General features: G+C 43.5%; 1 protein-coding gene across 31 annotated transcripts in view; it reads left to right on the forward strand.

Annotated features, from left to right (window-relative positions):
• Positions 1 to 19863, forward strand: part of MAPK8IP3 (mitogen-activated protein kinase 8 interacting protein 3) — a 75971-nt gene that overhangs the window by 39566 nt on the left and 16542 nt on the right. For 10 of the 31 annotated variants that reach the window (XM_063343529.1, XM_063343541.1, XM_063343550.1 and 7 more), the window contains 11 exons: positions 522 to 624; positions 3509 to 3627; positions 7885 to 7896; positions 9276 to 9293; positions 11633 to 11690; positions 12673 to 12825; positions 14420 to 14501; positions 16299 to 16450; positions 17061 to 17117; positions 17602 to 17772; positions 19400 to 19526. In XM_063343529.1, coding sequence (XP_063199599.1) covers positions 522 to 624; positions 3509 to 3627; positions 7885 to 7896; positions 9276 to 9293; positions 11633 to 11690; positions 12673 to 12825; positions 14420 to 14501; positions 16299 to 16450; positions 17061 to 17117; positions 17602 to 17772; positions 19400 to 19526 — 1052 coding nt within the window. The remainder of the gene's footprint in view (positions 1 to 521; positions 625 to 3508; positions 3628 to 7884; positions 7897 to 9275; positions 9294 to 11632; positions 11691 to 12672; positions 12826 to 14419; positions 14502 to 16298; positions 16451 to 17060; positions 17118 to 17601; positions 17773 to 19399; positions 19527 to 19863) is intronic. The other 21 variants (XM_063343535.1, XM_063343552.1, XM_063343542.1 and 18 more) reach the window with 12 other exon arrangements.

Here is a 19863-nt window from a genome sequence, read left to right on the forward strand (position 1 = left end):
TACCGGTTTTTAAGTGAAATTTCACTGTAACGGGTGTCTAAACCAGTTGTAGACTTGAGAATTGGTATTGAAAAAATATTTCTATTAAAACTAAATAGTGTCAGTTTGTAACTAGAGTAATGTCTTTGAAGCTATACAGAAAATTACTGTGCTGTCTTCGATCTCAGCTAAAGCTGCATTGAAAAGTTTTTACTGACAGATAAAAAGTGTGGAGTTTATTTTCATGGATGAAGTATTTCTGATTATCACATTTTAATGAGGATTCAGGCCAATGGCCTTGGTAACCCTGGTATGGTGAGGAGAGAGGAGATGCTTATCGTCTTTGTGCTTTGGAAATGTGAGAGCACCATCCCAGCACTGGGATCTAGATGATCAGCCACTTTCTATTCCTATTTTAAGACTTTGAACATGACACCATGAAGTTTTGAAACCTCAATATTCAAAGCTGCAAAAGCCCCTTGAATGAAACACCATGCTGTGAAAGTCCTGATCCTGTAGATCATATGTATTGTCTTCCCTAGGAATGGGCAGCAGCGATGAGTGGTCTGATGTTCAGGACATCATAGACTCTACTCCAGAGCTGGATATGTGTCAAGACCCCCGCCTGGAACGCACTGGTAACAGGTATTGATTGTGACTTTTCACTGTGTGCGCTTTGGCTTGGTTTTATGTGCAGTGAGGAATAGATGCTGTGGCTCACACCGAGTTCAAGATGCAGCTGTTTGAGAAAGCCCATATATTCTGCCTACTGCGCGTATGAGGGGTCCTGACTTTCTTTGAGTTCTCTGGAGAAGGCAAACGCCTGCTAGTAATCTGCAGAAGAATCTGTCCAGCTGACCCAGAACTGGGCGCATTTGCCTTGCTGGAGCAGGGAGGATGGAGAAATGGACCAACAGAAGGTTTCAGACAAAGGGGACATGGGCTTAAGCTATTGGGAAGAGGGAAAAGATGCATAATAATGAGATCATTTCTGAATTCTGTTTTAAAACCTCAAGCTTTTTGCCGTTTACATTTTTTTCAAGTGTTCGAAGAGCCAGAGCAGGGCTGCTCCATGAGGGAGGACAAGCAGGAGTAACCCCAGTGATCCCAGTCCAACAGGTTCAGAGCAGAGAGGGCAGAGCACTGACAATGAGCTCCATCAGCAGCCCCAGACAAGGCAAGGGCATGAATGAGGTCCTGGTGCTTCCCATGAGCATCAGGAGACAGGGCTGAAAGAACAGGTACAGTGTAGCTCAGAGAAGGACTGAAGGCCCAGACCTGAGGCGACAGGGAGCCCTTGGACCCAGCTGAGGCTGCCCAGAGCAATTTTGACCCATCAGTGTACTCAGGACCTTGACAGCATTCTCTGGATTAGGAGACTTTCACTAAACTACTCCGTGGCTCTGGTTCCTATCCATGACTAGTTTTGTACTACTAGGAGTAGTAGTAGGAGGCTCCCTAAAGTCTATTAATTTTGGCACCAGATTTCTGTGAGGCATGTATTAGTCAGAATTATTAGTCTAGGTACCTTGATTCATTTTTAATGAGTTCTGGTGGTTAATTTTACAGGATTCATTAATTTTTGCCCTCGTCCAGTGGGTAATTTGGCACTACGCTAGCAAAAATAACCGCCTTGCTCTTAAAGATATGTTGAAGATAGATAATACCGTGACAAAGTTAAGGCAAGGTTTCCTTGCAGTCCAAATCTGGAGTAGATTCCCTCTGTTGAACGCCTATCGAGAAGTGTATGAGCAGCAACTTCTCAAGTGTGAAACCACATACCGTTAAGCTCCCCTGAAAATACGTACGATGCATGGGCAATTTTTAGGGTGAGATGGAGGAGGAATCTAGGTAGCCAAGCCAGCTCTGTGTGGGGAAAACGAAAGAGACTAATGAATCATAGAATCATAGAACACGTTGGGTTGGAAGGGACCTCTAAAGACCATCTAGTCCAACCCCCCTGCAGTGAGCAGGGACATCATCAACTAGATCAGGTTGCTCAGAGCCTCATCCAGCCTGGCCTTGAATGTCTCCAGGGATGGGGCCTCCACCACCTCTCTGGGCAACCTGGGCCAGGGGCTCACCACCCTCATTGTAAAGAACTTCTTCCTAATGTCTCATCTAAACCTGCCCTGCTCTAGTTTAAAACCATTGCCCCTTGTCCTATCGCCACATTGCAAACAGATGAGATCAGATCAAAAATTGGTCAAACCCAAGGCAACAGAGGGAAGGGAGAGGATTGCTGCACTGGGAGCTCATCAGGCAGTGATCTCTGATCCAGATGGTGAGACTAAAACCTACAGGAGACAGATGCCAACTCTGGGGCAGCTGAACAGCGTGCTTGCTGCTTGAAAAGCAGAACGCTTTTGAGATATGCAGCTTCTGAAAGTTGAGTGCTGAAGAGGTAGGTTCAAGCTGAACTAGGTCTTCAGGTCAGACACTGAGTGCTGGTTGCATCTTGTCACTTGTGCTGTCCATTAGGATGCGCAAACTGATTAATTCTGGTGCGGTCACAGCACTCATTTGTAACTCCGCAGTGCTCTCAGATGATGTCTGAGTAGCTGTAATTTTTCTGTAATTGAAAAAAGCCACTATTTTCTTTTTTTCTGCAATGTGTTGTAACTTTGCAATATCAGAGGCAGCTGCCGCACTCCATTTGTAACCTCCAGGCTTTGTCACCAAGACATGATTTATCTAAGAATGAAGCCACACAACTTGAGATCATCTCCAGTGGTACTGGCCTTTCCGTTAGACCGCTGGAAAAATTGCAGAGTGTCTCATCACGATGGCTGATTCCCCTCATACAAGGCAGGGCACTTAAAAGAGTCATCAGTGACAACCCCAGAGGTTCCCTCACCCTCACCTCCTGTAACAGCTGCTTTCTGTGTGCGCCGTGAGACTGTCAAGACATGCAAGAAGATTCTTGATGGTACCAAAGACACTAAGAGGTGGAGATGTGCTCCTGTATTATAGGATTCAAAAACATTAACTTCGATTTACCTTTAATGAAATACATTTCGCTGACATGTGAAGAAACATTCCAGTGCATAGACTCACCCAAAGAAGAAACTAACACTTCAGGCTAATTTAATTGCCGAAGAAAAAAGACCATTGCTGTTTTCAACATTTGAGTCCTTATCTGCTCTTACTGCTATTTAAGGTTGCTATCTAAATTCATAGGAGCGTGGGAATCTTTGCAGAGTCTGAGAAGTCAGAGCTGAGAGCTTCTGCGAGTTGAATTTTTTCTATCAAATATTGAATAGTCATTGACTATTATGATTTAAAAGGAAGTGAGCTGGGCGAGCTTTGAGGCTGGGCATGATAGGTGCTTATCCTTGGTATGGGCAATAAAACATGCTTTTTTCTTTATTCAGTATATTCCCTGAACCAGCCTATGGTGAACAGGTGGAATGTGCTCTCAGGGTTTTGATCATAATGGGCTGGGATGCTCAGTATTTCGGAGGGAAATGTTCTAGCTTAAATGTTGCCGAGTAACAAAAGTCCTTTTTGGTTTTTCCCCCAACAACAGCCCAACACAGGGGATTGTGAACAAAGCGTTCGGCATCAACACAGACTCTCTGTATCATGAACTTTCCACAGCAGGGTCCGAAGTTATCGGAGATGTTGATGAAGGAGCAGATCTGCTAGGTAAAAACTTGTTTAGAACCATTCTATTTTCTCTGGTACAATGACAACTGTATTAAGCTTCTCGAAGCATTTAAATTCTCTTTTTTTTTTTCAGAACTTGGATGTTTGGCTTTTAAAAAATAGCATGGAAATTGAGACATTATGTGACTGAAATAGGTACCTGCAGTACAGCAGTGCTTACTTAGAAAATAACTTAAACTGTTGGGTAACTTTTATTTGGGTTGTCTTTATGTGTGTAAGTTACTTTTTTATAGGATTCTCCCACACAAACTGTCCAAAGACAAAACTTGCTCCTTCTGCTTCCTTCCCCAAATTTCCCCCCCCCAGTAGTTTTACACACTAGCAATTTCACTCGGAATAAAGGGTTTGTTTGAAATTTGCAAGAAAGTAACTCATTTTGTTACGTTTTTGAAGTTTAAATTACATGGAAATATTATGGTCTGCATTGCAGTTTCTACCCTTTTATAGTCAGTCTAAGAGAGGTAGTAATTCACCTTGTAGGCTGATTTTGAAGGAGACTGTAGTACCTGAAGTCTGGTTATACTCCATGTTCCTGACTAGGACTTTGAAGCAGGCAGAGAAGCAGCTTTGCCTCAGGTAGCAGTCTGAGCCCTTTCCATACTTTTTAGTGTTGGACTTTTGAGTATCTATACCTTAATTCATGACAGAATTTAAGTGTGTTCTTAAGACCCACTGACCACTTAAGACCCACGTGGTGAAACCCCACGTTTTCCTAAATCAGGACGATATGAGTGGTCTTTGAATACTCAGACAACACGGGCAGCTGACAAAGTTGGTGACTGTGTAGCTCACTTTCCATTTTCCTGCTTGTTTTAAGGAGCCTTAGGAGACATGAGGACTCCCAACCATATGCCTTTGATGCGTTTACTAACAAGATCTGAAAGTGTATGCTTCCTTTCTGGTTATTACTGATGTAAGAGCTGCTCATGGATAATCTCGTAAATCTGGTTCTGTATCTATGTCCAGAAAGCAACGAGCTGAATCACATCACAAAGATTTGCAGCAGCTTACCTTTGCCGAAATTAAATTAGGAAGATACTAGTATCGCCTTTGAATATGAGTCTTGTATCAGGACCCTCTAAAACAGTATGCTTCTGCAGAGGGGATAGGTTTTACGTATTCACCGAAGACTAACCATGAAGATGTAGACTGAAGACTGGAAAGGTTAATGCAATAATTCTTGCTTTATCAAACACAAAAATCTGTGAAATTATTACTGTTACAGTCAATAGTGTGGCTGGAATGTAAGAACAAGATCCAGACTATCATCAGAACACTTGCAACACTTTTTTGATATGGATAGGTTGGTTTGGGTTTCGTTGTTTGTTTTTTTTTTTTTAGAAGCATGGTGCTAGCCCTGCAACATGCAAGACAGCTCTAGTGCATGGATTGATGACCGCTGCCTGAAGTATTAAAACATCTATTGTTTCACCTCCAACTCAAGATTGCTGGAAGAAAAAAAAAATCTACAAAAGAATCTAGAGGAAAGCACAGCCTTTCTCTGCCTGCAATTGGAGATGACGTGCGGATACTTACAAAATTAAGAATTCAGAAGGAAAAGCAAGATTTCCAGGTTTGAGAATCACTTGGACGTTAGCAGTCACTGCAAGAAGGGCTGTGACTCCTGCTTAAAAGTGAAGATGACCGTAGGAACTACATGTGACAGTTAAAGCTTCATCTACCTGCTCTGGAATGAATTCTGGTTAGCCAGCCCCCATATGTTATTGGGAACGCTCTTCCTAGCAGAATCAAAGCATTAAAAACACTGACAATCTTGCCCATCTATTTTATCTTGGTCCTCAGGTGCTTCCTTATCTAGGAGAGTGTATATGACTATCTTCTACTAATCGCTGTGCCAACTGCTGCTTTCCTTCTCTCCCCACAGTGGCTGGGGCATCAGGGATTGTCATCTTCTAAAAGTTGCTATTCAGGAAAAGTATTTGCTTGGTGCATGAACTGCTTTGGACAACCTGTTGCCCACTTCTGGAAGCGTGCCTTCTGGGAATCCACCTCCCCTCTGGATTACCCTGTAGTCTGACACAATGATCAGTGAGAAATGGAGACTGTTGTTTTCAAAGGGCCAAAGACTTTAGTTGCCCAAACCGTGCAAGGTTGATCACCACAGTTTCAGTTAAAGTCAAAGGTGCTTCACCTCTTCCAGTAATAAGGCTGCCTGAAGACCAGTGATTGATTTTGGGTTGTGAGACATCTGTTATTTGGCAGTTACCACTTGGGATAAAAACTTACAGAGACTTCGTTGAACAGTGCCTGTGTAGGTGTGGCTTATGAAGAGCAGATTTCTGTTGTGGGACAATTTTCTGATTTGAGCAGAGCAGCAAAACTCTTGCAGGTGATCCCATGGCAGGCTAGCAGAATAGGAAGGCTTCTTTCTCCTGGTTCCTTTTCAAGTCTGGGAGATAGGCTGTGATGAGATCAGGTAGTTCTACGAATTTCCTGTGAGAAATGTTAATCTTATTAATCCTTTTGTTGAGTTCTGGCTACTGGCTCTGTCCATATAAAAGTGCTCTTTAAAATGAACAAACATGTTGCCAGGACTGGACATAGGGAGGAAGGCAGAGCTAGATCTTAGGGGTCATGTCTCTGGCCAAGAAGTGAGATGTGTACTTTTTCTCTTTTTGTTGGCATTGGGCATTAGGAAGCACTAATAAAGTCTGGTAAAGGTGGAAGCAAAAGGCTAGATCTTAGTACTGACACATCTGTCAACAGTGTTCAAAGTTTTGCCTTTTTTGTTAGATAAATCATTCTCTCTTTGTGCTGTACCTTTGAGTCTGAAGAGCCACAGAGGAAGAGCTTTATGGATGTGGTGAAGGAAACAAGATCCACAAGCCGAATGAGTGCTCTCTCTTTCTGGGTCGTATTTGGAGCTTACTTCTCTCTGTAAATCAAAAGAATTAATGAGGTTTACCCCACCTAAGTGAAATTTGAATACATCCTCCAGTCTCTCTCAAAACTTGGCAATCAGTCTTCAAAGAATACTCTCTCCTTTTGGGCTCAGTTTCTTGAAGAAAGAGAACTCTCACTAAAGAGGATTTTAAAATAGAAGGATCTTACAGAATTTACCCTTGAGGAGCAGCTGGCAGGCAAGTCTGTTTCTTGAATGGAGGATCTCACTCATCCCTTCTGGATATCTGCAAGGCGGCCAACATCTCTCGGCACAATCTTCATTGCAATTTTTGAATATAAAATAATAAATAAAATATGTGGGTTTCCCCCCCCGCCTCCAATACCGCTTTACATACGCGCATTTATGTAGGAAGTATTTTGGAGAAAAGCGTGGAATAAGAACAATTATTTACTAGTGGTAATTGTAGACCAAATTCCCTTTTTTCTCACTGCAGCCTTAGGAACACTAGGTGGCTGTTTTCCTGCGTATTCCCTTGTTAATTGCAGGTCCTTACCTCTGGATCCTGGGTAGGCTCCCCCTTCTCCCATCTCCCCCTTCCTGCTCTTCCCTGTCCCAGCAGTTTCTGGATGTGGAGGAGCACTGGCAGTTTAGTTGTGTGCTTTGGGCAGGTTCCTTCATTTCAGTTTTAGGATCCACAACTGTGTTTTGGAGATTAAAACCTCCCTTCAAATAACAGGGGGTTTATGGTGAAGACAGAAATTCAGCCGTATTAGCGGTAAGTTTACGTATATATTTTTGTACAGAAGTTGAAATGCGATTATCAAACTGATTCCCAGCACTGCATTGTAAAAAAGAAAAAAAAAGTTTTCAAATGCAATTAGTTGTCCTTTACAAGCTGAAGTATCATTGAAGAGCACGTTTACTGTCAGAAGATCTAGGTGCTAAAATCACAAGGGGAGGGAAAATGAGAAGGTAGTGGGAACTAGCTGTTCTGCATTTAGTCGTACATGACTGCATAAAGAGAAAATAAAGTTTTATCCAGTCCAGGAAGATGCAATTGCCTGAGATTCATGTCTGGAAAACTGGGGGTAGCTGCAGCATGTTGTGGTTGCAGTTGTACCACGGGTTACCTTCCCTTGATTTTCTATTTTTTTTTTTTTTTTTTATGTCCTGTATGTAGAGTCATGCCATCTACAGTCATGGCAGGTCCTGTCCTTACTATTTCATGCCTTTTGACATTGAAATGGCTGAATCATTGTTAATTTTTTTTGAACAAAATTTTTATTTTGTTGGTTTCAGTCACTGATTGATCCTTTTTTCACTTCCTTTTTTCCCTTGTCTCTCTGTGCTTCGCTGGACATGGCCCATAGGGGAGTTCTCAGGTGTGTATCTCCTCTGCTCAGTTTCCTTTCTTGTTTCTTTTTTCCTTGTTGAGGTCGAGTGACGTGGTATACACGTGTGATACTCCCCTGCTCGTGTCCAAACACGGTTGGCTTTGCAGACTTCTCCCACCTCCGCCTCGCTTGGTTGCCTTGCACCAGTGGGTCCCTGGGCAGCAGGACATCCCCGCTCTGTGCTCACGCACCTGCTGCGTTTCAAGAAGCTTTTCTTGTGTGGCTTTCTGCAGGTTTGCTCCACTGTGTTACACTGGCCTGTCACTCGAGGTCTTGGGGCTCAAAGTGCTTTTTTTTTTTCCTGTCAGAACGGGTGCTGTGCTTGGAGCAGAGCGCAGGTGGGCACGGGACTCCGTTAGGTTCCCGCTCTCCTCCTGGCGATCCACGCTGTTAGGAATCCCTCCATGTGCTGCTGTGGGTTAGTTGATGCATACAGGCCCTCTTCTGGAATGCCTGCAGTGACATTAAAGACGCTTTCTTGATGGATTAGAGTGGCAAAGCCTCTGTCTTTCATGGAAGCTATGCCTTCCTGGCAGGAGTTTAAGTAATAGCTTTGTGTTTTGTTTTGGGGAAGGAGGTTCACTGCCTTAGGGTCACGTTCTGTCATCAGAAGGTTTGCACCTTTCCATAAAATGGGATCCCTGATGTGATTTCAGATGAAGTCAAGGGGATCCCTCTTGATTTCAGTGCAAACTGGATGAAGTTTTCCCTGTAGTAAAGGCTGGTGACTCACACAGACATGACAGCGTAATGCTGTGTGTGTCATGTTCCTTTGCTCGGCACCTCTTGGTGTTGGCTATGTGAGGCTACAAAAGAAAGGGATGGCATCATCCTTTCTTTTAGTTCAAACTGTTTTTACTGTAAGCCGCTTTTTCTTGGTCCTTTCTCAGAAAATCTCCCACTGAAGTTGAGCTGGGAGTTTGTCGCAGTGTGGAGGTGGATTTAGGCCTGTTCAAAAAGGCCAGATGGGAGCTTTGATATCCACCCCCCCCTTTTGTTTTTCCTCCTGCCCCTGTCCTTCCCTCACCCTGCTCATAATGTCTGTTGAACTACTTTTGTTGTGGGGATGGGGAACCCAAAGATGTGTAGTCCAGGGGAGATGTTGAAGATGAAAGAAACAGATGAGCTCGTCCTGACGTCTCAGGTGTAAATCCCAGTTCGGCCAGGCTGCAGCAGAGCAAGGTGTAGAGTAGTTACTGCTGGGCATCACACACACTGGCACTGCACACGGATGTACACATGCTGATGAGCTTCTCTGTTTGCTATTTACAGACTGGTACTTAATGGCTGCTTTTTTTTCTCTTCCTTTCTTCCCCTTTGTCCCCATCTCTTTCTGTTCCCTTTCTCGTATGGGATGGCTCTCATAGTACGGGATGATTTCTTTGGTAAGGCGAAGGCCTTTTTTCTTTTTTTTTTTCTTTCTTTCTTTTTTTTTTTAATGTGCATTTTTTTCTAAATTTCTTCCATTCCCTCAACATCCCTCCATCTGTCTTGCATAACCTTGGTTTGTTTGGGTTTTTTTTGATGGTGATATCACCTCTCCAAGAAGCAGGACGCAGCTGGTCAGTAGTGGTGGTTTGGGGATTCTCATTGTTCCTCGTAGTTGATTATCCACTTTGATGCTTCACACTATTTGCCTGGCTGTGGGAGGTGGACAGTATAGGATGGGCTCTGTCCAGACCTCTTTTCCTTTTGCTCCATGCCACAGAGGTGAAGAGATCTCCTTTTAGTCACTCCACGGCCCTTTTTTTTCCCCGTGAGCAGGGCTTTTCCGTTACAGCCTGCATAAGATTATCTCGTAGTGCCCATTCTATGGCTGTGGAATGGCTTCATACGTTTCATTATTGCAAGACTAGGCCTTCAGACCTCTCGCTGGTTAAAGCATTGAGCTGTGGCTGTGTCGCACACAAATAAGGTGAGGATACTTGATGGCTGGGATGCTGTATGGCTTTTAGCTCTGGCATGATAGCTCACCCTCTTCACCAGCGTTCCTTTCTCTCCCTAAAATGGCTGCAGAGAGGGATAGATGACTCGGGAATGGGAAGGAAGAAGATTTAGTCCCAAAAACTAGGAGGGTTGAACTCTTTCCCTTGGTGTCCCTCAGCACCTGTAATGTCTTTGTGCCATTTTAAAGTCTCAGTAACAAGGAACAAGAAAATCATTTAATAAAGAGATAACTTCTTGGTCTTCTGATCAACATATGGCATGCCACAAAAAAAGGCATTCACCTTACCAAACCAAAAATGCGCTTCAGTTACACTGCAGTTAGCGTCTCCCACCTTTTTACTATTTGCAATATTCTTTGACACAGCATCAAAAGAACACATTGCCTGAAACATCAAAGTGATTAATTATCTGTGTACTGATTTTTCAAAAGTTATTTGAAAACGCTGCTTCTTACTCATTCTTGCTGGGAATTTGCTTTTGCCATCATAAATTCATCCCATTTAACTGTGGGAAGAGGATCTGTATGTTGGAGTGTTGTGATGTGTTCTCACTTCTTGAATGCTACCATGTTTCCCTAACTTCCATTTACTTTAAGTCTGTGTTGTTTTTATTTTATTGCAAATATTAATCGGCAAATAACGGATCATGAAAACTGTTGATGTCTTTGCTGTAAAGGAAGAGGTAGTTCAGAGGGCAGGACAAGGAGCACTTCAGCACAAACACTGATGGTTGTGAGACTTCTTCATGCTCTGGGACCTGTGGTGAGAAATGAGCTGCAACCCTAAGCACCGTCCCCTGACAGGAAGAGGTCTCTTTGCCTTTAGTTCTCAGGCGGCCTCTGTTCAGCACTGTAAGATAGAAGCTGACCCTGGGAGCCAGCAAGTCCACGGCAGCCATAAACAATCCAGACGTGCTTTTTTGGTCCCTAAATGCCTTTTTGTTTGGTTTTATGAAGTACTGAATTCAAGTTTCACTCTTAGCACCATATTTTTCAAAGTGCTTGCAACCTAATCTGCATATTGCAGTCATCATACGTTGATGCCCGAGTGCAAGTGCAGTGTGTTCAACGTAGATGTTTTCTTGAGTGTGGGTCTTAAGTGATGGGACTGAGACTTCAGATTTTAAATATCTATGAGAAAACTGTTAAAGGTAGATGGAGCAATGGACAATCTAAAGTCCTGTTAAAATTGCTCTGGTGGAAGGCTGGTAATGGAAAGCCTTTCATGTTCATGAAGCTGGTCACAACCATGATCCCAAATCTGTACCGAGAAACAGAAATGCTTATACTAAGAAAGAAAGAAAATCACTGATGTGCAGATCTGGCCAGCAATTTGGACAGTGTTCTGCTGTCCTTTGTGAAAAACCCATGAACTTCTACCCTCTTTCTGTATGAGCGATGATAAAAAAACGGTTGTAGTAGCTCATGGCTGAACCGGGAGTTACTGACTTGACTTCCTCTAACTGGTGCTAGTGAAGCTGTCCTCTCCGTCCCTCTCAAGGGAGTCTGTGAAAGTTGGGGTAAGAAGTTACCCCATTTGGGGTAAGAAGTTACCCCAATACCCCTACATTTGGGCTCTTTACAGAAGGACACGTGGGTGTCTTTCGTTGTGCTGCATGGTCTTTCAGCAAGAGGTACTCCACCCTCCACAGCAGGACACAGAAGCCTAGGGAAGCCTAATGAAAGTGATTTCTCTTCCTCAAGCATGAGTCAGGCAGTGCCACACAAGCTTCGTATTTCTAGGAGACCAGGTGAAAACTGCTTGGCCTTTCTTTTCAGGAATGGGCAAAGAAGTGGGGAATCTACTGTTGGAGAACTCGCAGCTACTGGAGACCAAGTAAGGCACTGTTGTGTTCTCTGAACTGCCTGCCTATTTATAAATGAGATGTCATCTTGAAGTAGGTCTTGGCCAGAACTCCTGCCTCACAGGGGCTTGCTCATTTATCTAACAGGTTCTCTTGAATATTTGTTCTTCCTTCAATTGTAGAAGAGGAATTGCTCTTCGGAGTGGCTATCGTAACTCTTTCCTTTCTGCAGGTGCTTGGGTGAAGTCTCTGGGCATGTGCTGGTAGGGTCTCATCCCAGCTGAAATAATGGCAATCAGTTAACTTCAGTGGGAAACTAGATGGGGGTCTGAGCCTCTGTGAGGATATTGCTGTTTATAAGTTTTTATTTAGAACTTTTGCTGTTTGGAAAGAAAATTTTCTTACTGTTGAGGAGAGTTTTCATAGTTGATAAAGGAGAAGCAGACAACGTAACGGACTTACTTTTTGAGAAAGGCTGGCAAACCAGGTACTAAAGCAGCCGGGAAGAGGACGGGAAAGTGCGTCCAGGGGAGAGTTGGAGAATTTACTATGATGGGAAGCTGCTGATTTTAAAGATTTTAAGATGTTTCGGAGCTGATTGGAAATGCTTATTTCTGTCACCATCATCCACAATTATCCACCATTACAGATAACAGCAATTCCGAAAGGTGTTTCAGATCTTTATTCTGGTAAAAATAGATTTGAACCTTGTGCAGGTGACAGGTTACCCTGCGCCTGCTTTCTGCAGCGTTCTGTCATCTTCTCAAGATGTTGGTCTGTCAGTCGGAATACGGTACTGGACAAACCTCATCCTGACCAGTTATGGTGACTTCAGTGTTCTTGTGCAGCTCCTTGCCAAAATCTATTTTTCCATAAGTTATAGCTAGACGGAATTGTTTAAGTACACTCATTTCAACTCTCCTTGTAGTGCCTGTGACTTTAGTTTCAGGTCTCTCTTAAGAACAGCTGCTGGTTTTGGGCATTTTTGCTTATTGTCCCTTTCACACCTTTAAGAAATGCTTTGAACGTTGTGAAGAATGATTTGATTGCCAAGGTGGACCAGCTTTCTGGAGAGCAAGAAGTGCTGAAGGGAGAGCTTGAAGCAACAAAGCAGGCCAAAGCCAAAATGGAGACCAGAGTCAAGGAGCTGGAGGAGGAGCTGAAAAGGTGAGTGGTTCACACCTTGCCCCAGGGAGCTAGGAGGACATGAGTGATAAACCCACCTCCTCTGCTAGTTTTACTCTGTTTCCCTCGTGGAGGTTAGCACTGGAATTCAAAGGTACCTTACCAGAGCACTGCAAGGACGATGGTAGCTGGCAGAGATATTTCTAGTGTTATGTTGGTTTTATTGGATTGACGTGGATTATTGAGCCTTAGAAAACGCACAGAACTTTCCTCCCCAGGACCAGGATTCTGTAGCAGCAAATCCAGGCTCCCTGGAGTGAAGCGTTCAGAGTTCCAATTTGCAATTTGAAAAAAAAAAAAGGGGGTGGGGGGTGGGGGGAAGGAATTTCAAACACAATATTTTTGAAATAAACTGTCACAAACTTGATCCTTCCAGCAGCCAAGACAGCCCTGAGAGGAATGAATGCGCATTCATTTAATGGAAGAGCTAATACACGTTCCCACAAACAGTATTTAAATGCCAGTATTGTTAATTGTTTCATAGTTCATGTTAAGAATGAGAAGAAGAGGCAGAAAAGATTTTAAAGTTCTCTGTAAGTAGCATTTGGAGAGATTCCACTTCTTATTTTCTGCTCAAACTAGAGAAATCGAAGCCTGAATGCCTAGCAAAGCCTGCGATGATTTCACGTCCATAAAACTAAAGATGCCTCATGGGGCTCAAAGCAATATAATTACATTTTGACCAGCTGCACATTGCACTGTGGTATCTCGATTCAGAGGACAGTGTTTATTTTGCAGCTGGAATCTGGAAGGTTGCCTCTTGTAATCTGAGCACAGAAGCAGCAACAATAACGCAGACTGGTCCCCTCATTGTTCAAAAAGTCTGAAATGAAAGTAGTCTCACAAGCAGTGGAAATAGGTCTGATTGTTTTAAATGCCTTTGGAATCTCTCATAATATCTATAATATCCCTAATATATTGAATATATTGTGCAGCGGGGACATGGACTTTCAACTGGCAAGTGTGCCTTTTTAAGAGATGGAGACAGCATTTTGTTTTCCACAGTGTCTTTGTTGTTGATAAAAGTGCATGTAATTCAAATCGTACTGCATGGCTGCACCTTGGTATGGAGTTTAAAGAAATTAAAAGCACTCAGTTAAATACTTCAGGTATGTTATTGACACAGATTTGGTGTTCTCTTCTTTACCGTTATGGCGAGCTATCCTTCCTTTTTTCACTGCGTTAAAAACGGAAGCAGCCCAGAAGAACTTAAGCCAGCATTTTCATTGCTGATAATGGCTCGGTTTTCCCATGGTTAAGATCTCATCAAACATTTGAACATAGATTATGGCTCTGAAATAGAAATTGGCTGGGCTGTTCCAGTCGTCCATATTTTGGTGCTTACATCAAATATCCCAAAGAAATGGGGTGATGTCAGTGAAGCTGTGGAGAGTAACATGCTGCAAGAGAGAGGGAAAAATATCAGAGAAGCATCTCATACTCTGAACACTGAGCTTGCCGTTTGAAAACGTTGCCTTGTGACGCATGCAGCCAGACCTTACCGTAGACAGTTCTCCTCCCAAAAGACCTCAGGGCCATCACTTCCTGGTTTGATGCTTTTCTTCCTGTTTCCTAGAGTGAAATCTGAAGCGATTGTTGCTCGACGAGAACCCAAAGAGGAGGTGGAGGATGTAAGCAGCTATCTCTGTACAGAATTGGTATATTACATTACTAAAATGCCTGTGGGGAAAGGGGGTTTATATACTTACTCTGTATCACCTCATATATGTATATGAGTCCTGAGATGCAGATTAATCTGCCTTCATTAACAATGACGGCAAAGCTGGTTGTGGCTGATGAGCATTGCTAATGGACAGATGCCATGAAATTACCTCTTCATAAGACTTTGAAGCCATAGTTTGGCAAAGAGGAGCAGTGGCAACACCGTGCATGATGTCGTTTCTGCAGAACAGTGCTAGAGCAGTGCCCTGCCCAGCACCTTCCCTTTTTATCTAGTTCGTCCTAATTTTGAATTACAGTCTAGTGCGCAGCGTGGTTTCTCCTGTGGTCTTGTAGAATCATAGAATCATTTTGGCTGGAAGACACCTTTAAGATCATCAAGTCCAACTGCTAATGTGGCGTCTAGCACCTTGTGATGGTCAGCCGTCCCTAGAAGAGCTTGTCTCCACTTTGGCAGTGAAGCTCTAAGCTGTGAGGACATTGGGCAGTGAAATCCGGGTTATACAGACAGCTTTGCAGCAGTAACTGCCTTTTATTAGTGCTGTAATCTCAATCTTGTGGCATTGTTTTTCTCATTATTTCTTTTACATCAGCCAGTACTGCCTGTTACAGGGTACTGTTCTTCTGCGACAGCTCTTCAAACTGTAGTAAAAAAAAAAAAAAAAAAAGGCAAAGCAGTAACAGAGATTTTCCTTGTAAATGTCACTCTGCTAGGACAGGGAATTAGATACGTATCTTTTCAATATTACTGTGTTCTTACTTTGTAAAAGGTATTGGAGCGGCTTCAGTTCTGGCCTAATTCTCTTGACTTAACTGGGGTGGACTTGGTCTGTTGAGAATTTAGGTAGATAGGAAAATTTTCAAGTTGTGCTTGTGAAATGCTGAGGGGGGCTAGATTCTTTTAGGTTGAACTGACCGGAAGTCTGTTTTTTTAAATTAAAAAAAGAAAAAGTTCGTAAAATTCCTTTTCATTTATACACTTCTTCTTTTGACTGGTCATAAAGGTGTATTCCAAGTCCAGGGAGGCTGGAGAGGGACTCTGTTAATTTGTGCTATTCCAGCTCTCAGCAGTACTCACCAGCCAGAATGAGCTTGAGAATTGCCACAGTCTAGGCACAACCTGGTGCCACTTCCTAGCGGTGGATTCCCAAAATTCTTGCAATTTCTTTTTGGGCAGATATTTTCCCCAACTTAGCCATGTTGTTCTCATTTTCCACTCCTCAAAAGAGACAAACAGAATCTCATTCCTGTTGCCTTCTAACCCAAAGATGCATGTGCCTTCATTGGAAGGCCAAGTTGTGTCACCAAAGAGGAAAAGGTCTTTCTTTAGTTTCTCGTGCCCTACACCTTTACGAGCGTCTACTCAGAATGCCTGCTTCCTAGTCCTCTTGAGGGGACAGATGGCATTATGTGGTGCTCCCTGCTGCTTGTGACTGGGTTTGCTAATGAACTAAAACTTTGGTTTCCAAACTTCTGGGCCAACGGACCACTGTTAACTCTCATAATTTTGTGCAGACTATCAAAGCACCTTGCTGACAACAGTCCCCGGGTGGGGTTTTCAATGTGGTGGTGATTCTAATTGTAATCTCCATGGGTTTGCAGAACACCGCAGAGGTCCGTGGGCCATAGTTTGGCGCTCACTTGCCTAGAATTAGCACCTCATACGTGGAAATCGGGGTAATCAAACAGAACAGGAGCAGAACTAACAAACATGTCTTTCCGTCTCCTGACTTGCCCTGTACTAACATCAGTCCCCTTCCATCTCTTGGCTGAAGCAGTGCTCCTCCCCCCTGCAGGACAACATTCCCATAGCTCAGCGCCGCCGCTTCACCCGCGTGGAAATGGCCCGGGTTCTGATGGAGCGCAATCAATACAAAGAGAGGTTGATGGAGCTCCAGGAGGCTGTCAGGTGGACAGAAATGATCAGGTGAGACTAGGTGCTGGTGAACGTTCCTGTTTAGGACAACCTGGCTATGTTTGACCTTGTGGTCCATGGAACCCCTACTAAGATATGGGTTGAGAAGTGCTGAAGATTTTCCAAACTGTAGATGCTTCTCTCCTAATACCTAATTCTTTCTCTGTTATTTCTGAACCTGGGCTGCAAATGTTGAGTTGCCATCATTACTTGGAGACACTGGGCAGTTGTCTGTCTCGCTTGTTTCTTGTGTGCTAATTAAGCTAGGAGAAGCTGTAGGGAAGAGGGTTCTAACTAATGAAATCTAAAGGCTTTGGTTGAAGTGAATATAATGCTGGGCTTTGTAGTTACCAGGCTAGTGCTGTGGCAACGATAATGTTGCGGGGTTGATAACACTTCAAATTGAACACACTTACTTGCCCTTCATGTCCACGTTGAAACATAAAGTGGTTGGGTGTGCTTACGTTGAAGACCAGTGCTTGTCACTTCCTCTGTTCTGTTTTGAAACGTTAGAATGAATTCTGAATTTTGATATGGATTCCTGGGTGGGAAGAAACTGCTGGATTCTGCTGGTTGGCAGAAACTGCTGAAATTAACTTGCTTCTGCTGTGTGTGTCCTTAGAGCTTCCCGTGAGCACCCGTCTGTCCAGGAGAAGAAGAAATCCACCATTTGGCAGTTGTAAGTTCTTTGGTGGTTTGCATAAGATTAAGAAAAGGGGAAGCATTGCCATTTCTACTTCAGGCAGCAACTTAATAGGCTCTGACATTAATGAAACATCAACTGAAAGTGTTGTTAGCTGAACCCTTTTGCCTTCAAGGGCTTCCTTTGTCCCTAGTGAAATTAAAATCAGATCTGAACATCCTCATTGGTTTTGTTTTACAAGCTGAGAAAGATCACAAGTACCCTTGGCTGGAAGCATACGTACACTCACAATCAGTTTTAATAAAGGGCTGTTTTCAGAAGGTATCTGTCTCTGGAGGCTAAAAACACCTTATGTCAGTCAATCTGAGAGGACTTAGGTCTATGTTTGAAGTAGGGCACATTTCATGAAGGGCTTACAGCCCCTGATTGCGTACCTCTTGCTTCCCCTGTTGTCAGTCTATGGTGGGTTGTCTCCCCAGGCACCTTTTCTCATATTCGTTGGCCTTTTTTCCGTCCCTAGCTTCAGCCGCCTGTTTAGCTCTTCCTCAAGTCCCCCACCAGCAAAGAGGACCTACCCATCTGTGAACATCCACTACAAGTCTCCAACAACAGCCGGATTCAGCCAGCGTCGCAGTCACACCATGTGCCAGATCTCCTCTGGCAGCCGCACCCTGGAGTTCTTCCCTGAAGAGTGAGTTGCATGCTGTGTGCCAAGACAGGTCCCCCTGCAGCTCTTCCAAATAGCAGCTTTTCTTAAAATAAGCTGTTTTCTGCTTTAAAAAAAGTCTCTGCGGTGTTGATGTGTTTCTGTCTCTTGTGGTTTGTCTCCCTGATCTTTCACTCATCGGTTACCACGTGGATGGGCTCAGCAAACTTTGTCCTCCCAAACATATCGCTGCTGTGGCTTTCTGGGCCGTGGTGGTTCATCTCAGCAGGGATCACTGTAGGCTTGAGTTGGCCTTAACCCTAGTCCTGTACTCGTATTTGCAGACTGCACAGTAGAATGAAGTAGGGCTTTTGTGGTAGAATGTGATGGCAGCCTTGGGACAGCGGGATGGACTGTCTTGCCCAGCCCTGTTGACAAGGAGTTTAGGTGAAAAGTTAAGTTCTCTCAGCCGCACGTTTAGGTTACAATGCTTGGTTTTAATCTTAAACGTGCTAAAAAAGAGCCTTTACTCAAGATTCTTCTCCCTATCGTTTCTGGCTCTGACATGAAGGGAGGAATCTCTTCTGTGCTTTACTTGACTTCAAAATGTGTGTGTTCTGCCGTTACGAGGTTGTACAGTTTCATATGTGGTATGTTTTTGTGGAAGGACTTTGGAGAATGTGATGGTAAAGTATAACAACTTCTGCGATAAGAGGGATTTGTTGGAAAGGCGCTAGATCAGGAGAAGAGAGATTATCTTTAGAAGGATAAATTCGCATTTCGTAGGTACCCACTGCCTTTATTCTGTTCTTTTTATCTGATTACAATATCATAGACATTGTTTGGTGTCTGAGTGCTTTTCAGCAGTGCATTAAACGTTGTGACTAACCCCTGTCAGAAGCTGTTCTCTCATCCTCTCCCCAGGGAAAAAAGCATGTGCAGGGAAGTGGTTTGTTTTAGCAGGGGGTTGCTTTTGTTTTAAGTATATATGTCATTGTGTGTGTGTGTGTAAGGGTTTTTGGTTTGGATTGGATTTTTTTTGCTGATGTTGTTTATACCTTGGAATGGAACTTTAAAAGCCTATTGAGAGCTGGAACTGATATTCAAACAGCCTTTGTTTATATTAAAATGTATCTTAAGAACTCACAGATCAATTTTTCTTTCAACCTTTGCCAGCGCAAAGCTGGAGTTGTTCTGTTGAAACCAGCAGTTTCATCAGCAGTTAGTGTGTATTTTCCTTGTCAGCAGAGAAGGCTTTAAAACGGACAGAAAGATAAATAGTTGACTATAATGAATAGGGGAAGAACTCAGAATGTCTTCTGATGGAGACATTAGATCAGTAAATTTGAACAGCTGAGCAAAACTTGGTGTAATCTCATAGATTCATAGGTTTTACGGAAGGTTGATTCCCTGTTTCTGAAGGGCTCTCTGGGCACTGAAGTGGAGATGACAATGATTTGGCCTGCCATGTCGCTCAGGTCACAGGGAGTTAGAGATTAGGGATGCCTGTGTCTGCTTCTTAACAGAGTTTTTCTCTCCAATTTCCTGCATTTTCAAAGATGGATTTGGTTTGCTTTGCGTTTCCTCCCTCTGCTGGGGCAATACTCCCTTGACCTTCAGCTTCTGTTTTTAACCATAGATTGAGAAGTAACGCTGTTGCTTCTCTCCTCAGTGACTGTACGTCCTCAGCACGTCGTGAGCAGAAACGGGAGCAGTACCGCCAGGTCCGGGAGCACGTGCGGAATGACGATGGGCGGTTGCAGGCCTGTGGCTGGAGCCTCCCTGCCAAGTACAAGCAGGTAGGGACCACTCTCCGGACAGGCTGAGGGGGCATCATCCCTCACAGTGAAACCAGCAAAGACCTGACTTCCCCACTGGTAACGTTAGCCTTAGGCCGTAAATATTTCATGTTGAGGTATCATATGCCTGTTTTATGCACATGATAATTGTACGCACAGGTCAAATTAATTTTTTCTGTATCTCCACCAAAGTCAATGGAGGGGGCGTTCCTCTGCATGAATGTGCTGAAAGAACCTAGCCTATGCCAAAAGTAATTAAACTTCTTTGTCCAGAGCCCAGTACTTGTTTTTATTTCCCTTGTTATTATAATTGGGCTTGAACATCAGATATTTCATT

This window comes from Chroicocephalus ridibundus, chromosome 8 (assembly GCF_963924245.1).
Source record: "Chroicocephalus ridibundus chromosome 8, bChrRid1.1, whole genome shotgun sequence".
NCBI classification, from domain to species: domain Eukaryota; kingdom Metazoa; phylum Chordata; class Aves; order Charadriiformes; family Laridae; genus Chroicocephalus; species Chroicocephalus ridibundus.